The 10,735-nt window shown below is 41.4% G+C and overlaps 1 protein-coding gene across 1 annotated transcript; it reads right to left on the bottom strand.

The window, feature by feature from the left end:
- Nucleotides 1-6,589: 6,589 nt before the first annotated feature.
- Nucleotides 6,590-8,202, bottom strand: SODALDRAFT_354892 (hypothetical protein; the record flags this gene model as incomplete). The annotated part of the gene is made up of 3 exons (XM_028613765.1): nt 6,590-7,462; nt 7,546-8,078; nt 8,148-8,202. The coding sequence occupies 3 exons, from the start codon at nt 8,200-8,202 to the stop codon at nt 6,590-6,592; spliced, it is 1,461 nt and encodes a 486-aa protein (XP_028470523.1).
- Nucleotides 8,203-10,735: the final 2,533 nt, after the last annotated feature.

A 10,735-nucleotide genomic window follows, 5' to 3' on the forward strand; every position in this document is an offset into this window, starting at 1 on the left:
GACTCGGGGTACCCGATCAGGGGGCGGCTTCTTCGACGCGTCTTGGTGTCGGCCAGTACTTAGAAGTCGTGTTATGCCTGATGTGTCGGGCTGCAGCGATGTGGACGCAGCTCGCCGGCTGCCTCGAGATGTTGGCTTACGTGCTGTCGCTAGGCCTGGACAGGACGCGATTTCATAGACGTAAGCGGAATATCCTAATTTTGCTCCGGCCTTTGGTAGAAGACTGGGGTGCGCAAGGTGTGGCATGCGGGAGGCCGACTACTACGATGATACCGAAAGTACAACTGTCATAAACGCCTCGGCTACTACGGCACCGATACTCTTATAAAGATTATTAACGCTACTTAGGGGGTAAAGATAAAGGGACCTCGTATAACGGACTATAACGCGTATAGGTAATCGTGAGTGCCTACGTAGATCCGGCGGATACTATCCCTTTACCCGTTAAAGCCCGGAGAGGCCTTAGCTATTAATCTTTACGATCTAAAAGAGTCGGAATTGTTAGGCGGTCTATATAAGTCTATTATATTTATTATAGACGTGTATATAGGTTATACGTGGGATTACTACCTATAGAAAAGAGACTAAGGCTCTATCCTGCACGCGTTAAAAGACGTTTTTACCCTGCTTAAGACTTAATGCGATATTAGGCCACGCGTTTTACGGGCTAATTCAAAGATATTGTAGTACCTAGAAGTCGTTACTTTCCTCGCTGCTAAGGGAGTGGAAGGCTAGCCGTTAGCACTATATTTATACGATTAAAACGGCGTTATAGAACGGATTAAAGGCATCGTTAAACGGAGGGCAAGGGGTATAAGGATTAGGGCTAATCTGCCCATGTCTATCTAGCCTAAGATCTTTAAGACTACTATATATCTATATAATAGAACGCTACGATATATTAATAACTAGCGAACGCTGTACGAAGGCCTGTGCGGCCGTTAACCTAACCTTACGCACCTATAAGCTTATAGCTATAAAGCCTTTATAAAAACGCGGGATACCTAAGCTAAAAGGAACCGCCTATAAAGGCTAAAACCGAAGGTATAGATCGGTTATTATATCGGATATTAATCCTTGAATAGCTTCCGTATTTAGCTGCTATACCTAACGGATATTATTACTATAAGAGATATAGTCTTTAACGAAAATAAGATATTCGACGGCAGGATGAAAACGCTATAAGCTATAGCTTCCGCTAAGGAAATCGGGGAACGCCTATAATCTATCTGTATTACCTAATCTAATAAGACCGCGAATAGGCTACTATTAAGGGGTATAGCCGTAGACGTATTAGATCTCGAGTTAGAAGACTCTAACGCCACCGTTATTACTACGGGTAAAGGCGAGGCTACCGCTATTACTACGGATAAAGGCGAGGCCGTCGCTATTACTATAAAAGAGGCCACTACTATTATTATAGACGAGGTTCTAAATCTATAGCCTAATACCTAGGCTATAGATTTAGAACCTCGTAACTCTAACACTACCGCTATTACTATAAGAGAGGCCACTACTATTACTATAGACTATATTACTACTCGTTACGAGGTTCTAAATCTATAGCCTAATACCTAGGATATGGATTTAGAATCTTATAACTCTAACACTACCGCTATTCCTACGGGCATCGCTATTATTACGGATATTACTATTACTATAAGAGAAGACTATACCACCGCTATTACTACGGGCTAGGAAAACGCTACCGCTATTATTACGGGAGAGGCTACCGCTATTACTACAGATACCGATACTATTATGGATACTCCGCGGTTTACCGCTATAAGGTTTAAACCGTTTCCCACGCCTTTAATATCCCCGGAAAACCCTACGCGCGCGTTCCTTATAGCATTAGCGGTAGTCAGGGGCGTTAAGGTAGAAGGAGACGACGATAACTAGTAGGTAGCTATAGATACCCTTAGGGGTGCCCGTTAATTACACGCCTATTAGCGGCGCGCCTATCTATCGTAAGTATCTATAAGACCGAGAAGGTCTAGAATAATAACGCCTAGAAGGCGTTCTTTAATACTAGAAGGACTTATAACCCTATACGTAGGAGGAAGTAAGCTATTAACGACGGTAACGTTATCGGCGCTAGTATTATAGATCCCTCTCCCTCTAACGCCTCCCTATTACGCCTAACCCACGAGGATCCCCCGCCTCCGCTAAACCACGACCGCGATATACGCCTCCACCTATTACGGGAGCGGTGGTTATAGGCTAAGGGGGAATACCTTAAGGGGCACCGATAAATAGGCTGCTAGCAGGAGGTCTATAGTAATCAGGCTAATAAACGATAAGTCCTCGCCTATAGATAGGTATACACCTATAAATTTAATAAGGAGGGCACGCTCCTTAAGCATAAGGCACGCCTTATAGTATAAGGGGATTAATAAAAACGGTTAGAGACTAAAGATAACTACGCCGCTACGTTAGCCTTACGGTCCTTCCGTATATTAATAGCTATCGCCGCTCGATTTAATCTAGAAATAAGGCAGTTCAATGCTATTAACGTGTTCGTTAACGCTAGCCTTAAAGAAAAGTTGTTTATAAAGATACTATAAGGCTACGAAGTAGTAGGTAAGGTCCTGCTACTAGGATTCACGGCTATGCCTAATAACCCCTATATTATAATCCGCGATAGTTTAATCCTATTCTTCTATATCAGCGATATCGGACTTATCTACTATAAAGACCGTAAGACTAACGCCGATAACCTTAAGGCCGCCCTTAAGCGAAGCTATAGGCTATTAGGAGGCGAAGAAATCTATTAGTTCCTAGGAATTAAGGTCTTAAGGGATAGAGCTACCCGTAGGTTATAACTATTATAATCTTCCTATATAGAGAAGATCGCGGTTAAATACTACGTAGATATCCTTTACCGAAGACTACTAAAGGTCCTATTATTAACGATAGAACTATTAATACTACGTGACGGTATGCGCGGGACGATTCCCGAGGTCTATTAGTATTAGGGTATAATCGGTTCTATCCTATACGCCGCTATTATAATAAGACCCGATATCGCGTTCGCCTATTCGAAGCTTTCCTAATATAATATTAACCCCTCCTCTAACCACCTTAAAAGGGCTTTATAAGTGCTGCTATTCCTATACTATATACGGTATTACTGCCTAGAATTTAGCGGGGATAGACTCTTCCTAACTATAAGCGACGCGTCCTTTAGGGATAATCTAGACCGTAAGAGTTCGTAAGGATATACGATAAAGCTCTTCGGCGGTACCGTTAACTAGAAGGCGGGTAAATAACCGATAGTCACGATATCGTTAATAGAATCGGAACTACTTACTTTTATAAAAGCCGCTAAAGAGACGTTATTCGTTAGCCGGATATTAAGGGATTTAGAGCTCCGGTTAGACTAATAGTAATTATAGCTATACAACGATAATTAGTAGACTATTAACCTCGTTAATAAGAAGGTATAACGCCTACGAATAAGGCTATAGCACGTCGATATTTATAATTAGTAAGTATATTAGTTAGTATAGTAAGGCCTTTTTAAGGTTATATACGTTAACACGAAGAAGATAATCGCGGACGGTTTAATAAAGGCATTACCGGAGGCAGGAATTAAAAGACTATAGTAATAGCTTAATTTAACGGATTAAAAGGATCGTATCGAGTAGTCTAAGCGATTATACGAAGAGATTGAACGCGCTAAAGCCACGGCTAAAGCGACTATAAAGGCCCCCGAGGGCGTAGTAGATCCGATAGATATAGATCCGATTAAGTAGATCCGGCTAATCAAGATTAAGAAACTAATTAAGATAGAATTAAATTAAACGACTAAATAGGGCGGATTTAGATCCCTTTTACGAGAGCGTTTTCCCCTAGCGGTTAATTTTTCGATAGAAAAGTTAAGAGCGTTTGGTTTAAACCGAAGCCTCTAATTAGTTAGATAACCTAGGAAGACCTACCTTAACTAAGGGGGTATATCGTATAGGCACACGGACTATAACGTGGTCTATAGGGGATCCAGGGGGATCTACGCTATAACTAAAGGCTTCGGATATCGGGGACCTCGGGTATTAGGATATAATAGGGGCGGATACCGGAAAAGACCGGATAGGATCCAAATAATATAGTACCTATAACAGAGTCTTCACCACCTAAATTAAGGGTATAAGAGACTTACACAGATATAACTTAACATAATACACACACACGAGATTTCTACTCTACTAAGTTAATTATCCAAGTGCCTTTTGACGTGCGATATATATAAGCCATGTTATGGTGGTATCTTGTGTACGTCAGACCACCCCTTTCCGGCCTACCCCCGAATATTATCGCACGTTAAATAGGCACTTAAATGATTAAACTAGTAGAGTAGAAATCTCGTGTGTGTGTATTATATCTAGTTATATCTGGGAGAGTCTCTTATGCCCTTAATTTAGGTGGTGAAGACTCTGTTATAGGTACTATATTATTTGGATCCTATCCGGTCTTTTCCGGTATCCACCCTTATTATATCCTAATACCCGAAGTCCCCGATATCCGGAGCCTTTAGTTATAGAGTGGAACCCCCCTAGATCCCCTATAGACTATATCGTGGTCCTGCCTATACGATACAACCCCTTAGTTAAGGTGGGTCTTTATATTAAGGGGTATAGGTATAGAGAGGAGATAGGCGTTAGCCTCCTTATCGCTTAGCTTTAGATTAAGGTAGTTATCCTAGTAGGAGGCCGATTTACCGTGTATAGCGCGCTCCTAAACTACCTAATCCCTTTAGTTAATAAGGGTTATAGCGGCCGTCTTTTATTCGGCGTTAATTATATTAGAAGATATCTTTACTAGATTATTATTTATCGGTTAGTTAATTAATAGGTAGGTTAATTAATCTCTTCATTACTTTAATTAGGTCGATAGTAGTTATTTAAGAGTGCTTATATAAACGTGATTACTTCTCTATAGTGGAATAGGGGTAGCCTTATTAATACCTATCGTTTAGGTGTTATAAACCGGGCTTATAACTATCGCACGTTAAATAAGCACTTAAATAATTAACTTAGTAGAGTAGAAATCTCGTGTATATATATTATATCTAGTTATATCTAGGAGAGTCTCTTATACCCTTAATTTAGGTGGTGAAGACTCTATTATAGGTACTATATTATTTAGATTCTATCCGGTCTTTTCCGGTATCCACCCTTATTATATCCTAATACCCGAAGTCCCCGATATCCGGAGCCCTTAGTTATAGAGTGGATCCCCCCTGGATCCCCTATAGACTATATCGTGGTCCTGCCTATATGATAAATATAGCCACCCAAACCACACTAAAAAACAGGATATCGTACCCCTATTATTTCACTAACCGTAAAAGGAAACTCTATAAAATTAAGCTATAATATAGATAGTTATACGGTTATTAGATATATGATTTTAAATTTTCTATATACCTAAGCTATATACAGGAATTAGAGCTAGAAGTCTATATTAGTGATATCTAGTAATTCCTTAGTAAACCTTAGTAGAATAAAGAATTCTATAACAAATTAATACGACTAAAATACGCTAAGTACTATATCTTAAAATTCGTATAAAATCCGATATAATATATATCTTAAGTTATATATATATATTCTATATTAGTTCTTACGTTATTTAAGAAAAGACTATTCTCCTAATAAACTTTAGTATAGGAGAAACTTAGTTCTAATATATACGATTAAGGGTAGTATATTTTATACTTCCGACTTTACTTTTAGAGAGTCCGTAATTTATAGGTATTCCTAAGATATAATAGCTATAGTTTCCCACTTATATTAATTATGTATAGAATTTTCTATTTTATTAAGGTTTACTAAAAGATTATAAGACAGCACTAATAGGTGACTTCTAGGCCTAATTCTAGCTTATACCTTTAGTTTATAGAAAAAGTAAAGTTATACATCTAATAACCGTATAACTATCTACGTAATATCTTAATTTTATAGAGTTTCCTTTTACGGTTAGTGAAATAACAGGGGTACGAAATCCCGTTTTTTGGTGTGGTTTGGGTGGCCATATTCGGGGGTGGGCCGGAAAGGGGTGGTCCGACTTAATTATCTGACTTCCCGCTCTCTGATTCCCTACCTTCCATGACAGGGTTTCAAAAAAAGAATGCTAGTACCCTCTTCTCAGTTTCCGTTCGTCGCATAGTTATCTGGGTTCGCGACATCTAGACATTAGCTATTACCTCTTATCCTGCTCAACAGCCTATGGTTTCTAGTGGAGCTCCTCAGGCTAGCAGCAACGCAGCAACGCAGGCGTTGTTGACAAGAGACGGTATGACAACCAATTTATGCTTTGGAAGGTTGCACCAATACACAAGCATGCAAGCCATTTAGGTCACCGAAGAACACTGGATTGGAGAACTTGAATTCAACCCAAGACGCCCATGCTATGCGTTAAAAATCTCTCCCTAATATCCTGTCCTTGTTTCCCAGCTACCGCCAAACGCTTTGACTAGTGGTAGTTGCCATGTAAGACTTCGGTTTGCTGGGCACCTCTTTTCGCCCCTCTGTGTCGGCTAAGGGGGGATGTTACAGTCACCATCCGCTTCCATGAAACTCCCTCTGTATCACGGTCCAGATGTGGAGCAATCATCTGGAGGGCTCTCTACGATTCTCTTCGACTTGGCTTGCCTCCTCGGAGGCGGGGCCTTTGGCGGCGTTTTCTTTGCTTTAACGTGTAATGTCGGCCCTTCTGTAAAAGGGACACCGTGACGATGCCTGGGTACTTCAGGCAGGATTTTTCTGGGCCTGGTCACTCCACCGGCGTCGTTTTGTCCTCCTTCAGCCGCCAACCCTGTGGCCTTGCGGCTCGGCGTTTGTACGCCAGGCTTCTCCTTAATGGCTGCGATATCCACGACACTAACGCTGCTCGCGGCCTGAGACTGGGGAAGGCTGATGCCAAGAAATTTGCGCGGCACTTCGGCCTCCCCCGATGATTCGTCGCGCTCAATCAACCATTTGACCTTCGATACCCGTTCCACAAGACGCAGCGTGGTATCATCGGCGGGTGCAAAGTGCGAGTTGCCCATACCGCCGAGAATATGGAGTACTTTCAATGTCTCCTCCCGCTTGTAGTGTGGTGGGTAGCTAAGTTGAGTGTGAGCTAAGAGAGGGTGGAGAACTCGAAGATACGTGTGGCGCAGAGAGGCTTTCTCGTCGGGCAGGTCCATAAGATTCCGAATGATTACATCTAAAAGGACTTTTAGATCGTTGGTATAGAAGTACTCATACGTCGCTTTGGTGGTGAAGAGTAAGTATAGGAGCTTCAGGATCAGGAGCTGCTGCGACGTTTCGGTCTCCCGGTTCAAAAGCAAGATGATGTTCTCGCCGAATGTGCGGTAGGTCGAGCCGTGAAGGCTTAGGCACTTGATGACTCGGTTGGTAAGGGGTGCCGTGGGAGACAGAGGGTCAGCAGCCGGGTTGGTCGAGGCCAACATGTACTGTTCATTCAACACAAGCTGACGACCAAGTTAGAATTCGGAGTGAGCAGTGACACACAGAGGTGACATGACATGGGACGTACGAGAACGCGAATGATAGGGTAGTGATAGGGGTCGTGGGCGTCGTTAGACAGTTCCTCGATGATCCGGAAGAGGTAGTTGACAAAGCCGTCATCGACTAGTATCAGGTCTTCCATCCGCAAGCGCTCGATGCGCGACATCTCATACATCAACTCGAGTAGCAAGCGATGTAGCCTCCCGTCCCTCTCCTTGCGGCCGTGGAGCAAATCCAAAAGCCGCGGGAAGCATCCTTCCTCAACCATGCGTGCGAATGTCGACTCATCTTTCCGTCCGTCCAGGAGCAAGAAACACGAGATGACATGCAAAGCACTTGGTTCGTCCTCCTGTAAGACACTGTGTATCATTTGCGTCCGCACATAATCCTTGTTTTCGGCGAAGAGCTTACTAGAGAGAAGCTTCTGAGCACAGATAGCAATGTCGTCTTCGGCATGGCAGAACTTGTCCCTGAACATGGACGCAATGTATAGCCAGGAACGCAGTGTCTCGTCGATCAGGTCATGGGATTGATATTGGGTGGCAACCACATCGTCAAGCTCTGCGCCCCGCGACATCAGATATATGTCTCCAAGACGAGACCAAGTCATCGGGGACTTTAGAGACGTACCTTCGAAGAACTGCTGCTCCGTCTCGAGAGATTGATAAACATCGTAGTCCGCCATGTTGCACACAACGCCGAGGTAATAATGCTGTCGATGACTGCATCACAGCTACTGCGTCGCAAAGGAACCTCGATTCACTCGGAAAGAAAGAGGCGTCTAATAGCGGCATGTCAAGAGCAGTAATGGCAATGCTGGTACTCTCAGGCCTGCTGTGGATTCGACAAACGGCTGCCGCGAAGGGCTTGGGTGGGGAGGGGATACGTCAAGCGTACCTTATCCGACAGATGAAGCAGGTATCAGCTTCATTTTAACCTGCTTACTAATATACGGGCAACCGGCTTAGGAGGTATGTGATTATGTAATTATTGATACTGAGTAATTAAGTAACATAATTACTAAGCCGTGATTTTTTCTTAGGTATTGTCAGAATATAAATCAGGGGTACACGGAATTATATATGTATTTATCTAAGTGAAGTTTGTGGTACTTTACGGGGATATCTAACTATAAGGAAAAAGGAGGGGCAATAACTATAGATATATCAGAACGAGGTACTCTACTCGTCTAATATATAGTTATTAATCTTAGTAATAGTCGTGTTCTCTCCTAGCATTTCATAGTAATAAACTAGTAGTTTCTTATATTTCTATTTTATCGCCGAACGCTTAATAAATAGTTATACGAGAGCCTTATTCTATCTATATATCTACTAGTTACACTCTTACTACTATTATACCTAATACGCTAATAATACGAATATGTTCTTAGTAGTTATCGAGCATAGTTCCTTTACTTAGTCGGATAGCGCGTAGCTCGCTAACAGTTTAGCGCTTCTCGCCCGCTTAGTATTGGTAGTGCTTTATAAAGTCCGTTTAGGTTGTATCTTTAGCCCGGTAAACTTATAGGTATAGAAGTTAAAGAATTTATTAAGAAATAGGCTATAATACTAGGGAAAAGATATACTATAACGGATAATACTATTATAACTTAATAATCGTATTTTATAAAGACTTTAACTTAAGGACGAAAAGGAAGACTTTTTCCCCCTCTATACTAATATAGTAATCTAGTCTCGCCGAGTACTTAGTAGTCCGAACGTATCTCCGATCCTATATAGTGCTAATCTAGAGTGCCACTTAGTTCCTTATACCTTAAAGCTATTAGAATAATCGGAATAGAGTCCGTTTACCAGAGCGCCGGGCTTATAACTGTCCGAAGATAAATAAAGGTACGCGGAATTATATATATATATTTATCCAAGTAAAGTTCGTGGTACTTCACGGGGATATGTAACTATAAGGTAAAAGGAGGGGTTATGACTATGGATATATCGGAATAAGGTACTATCAGATAAAGCGTAGTCGAAATGGTCACGAAAATGGTTAAATTGATTAAGACACTTATCTGTGTATTATCCCTGTATCAGACCGTTAGAGAATTCCTGCTACCGTAATATTAGTGGTGAAAATTCTGCAGGAATCCGCCCGGATTATAATCTTAGTAATACGGCCCGTTACATAACCGAAAAGACTATAGTCTATTCAATATTACCCCCTAATAGCCCTAAACGTTAGTTAGGCTATTAAAGCTATTCCTAATCGGCAGATAAACAGGCCTATAGCTTATATAATCTCTTCGCTATAGCCGCCCTTAAATTCATCCTCCAGGTTCTCTAAATATTCCATCCGGACTTCCTCCAGCTATTTTTGCTATAGCCGTTCCCGTATATCTATCACTCCTACCTAGGACCTGAATATCTTAAATTTCTCGCCGTATAACGCCTTCGTTAATCCGTCTACTACTATTTCCGCGCTCGTAACGTACGTTATAAGTATTTACCCTTATTCCTTTACTTAACGTAACTAGTAACCGTAGATATCGACGTAGCGGAGGCGCGTCATTAACGCGCTAATCTTTTAATTAACTAACCGAATCGTTTAGTTATTATCGTATAGGATCCTTAATTTCGGATCGTTAAATTCCACTCCTGTACTAAGTAATAAGCATTATATAAAGATACCCTCTTTAGCACCTTATACTAACGCTAATAGCTATACTTCCGTTATTAATATCGTGACCGTATCCTGCTTATTAGCGCGCCACGCGATTATACGGCTAAATAAGCGTATCAAGAACGCCTAACTACTCTTATAATCCAGGGTATTATCGGTAAAGGAGGCGTTAGTATAGACTTTAATAGTATCGCTACCCTCTAATTCTAATATAAATGATTAGCTATTAATTAGATAAAGGATTAGATAATCGGCGGCCTTATAATATATAGGCCCTGGATTAACGTTAAAACGGCATAGCCTTAATACTATAAACGCGATATCTAGCCGCGATATCACTACTACGTATAGTATAGATCCTATCTTCCGTTAATAGCTCTTAACGTTAGTCGAGGTCCCTAAATAGGGCAGCAGCTCCATAATTTTAATTAGGTATATTAGGTAATAGTTACTACTATACTTACTATTATTCGGCTTTAAAAGGCGTTCTAATTTAGTAACGTAGTTATATTATAATAGCTAGATTTTATAGGCGACGCGGTCGCGAATAACCTTAATATCTAGGAACCACTATAGAGGAT

Source organism: Sodiomyces alkalinus (genome assembly GCF_003711515.1).
Source record: "Sodiomyces alkalinus F11 unplaced genomic scaffold SODALscaffold_1, whole genome shotgun sequence".
Lineage (NCBI taxonomy): Eukaryota > Fungi > Ascomycota > Sordariomycetes > Glomerellales > Plectosphaerellaceae > Sodiomyces > Sodiomyces alkalinus.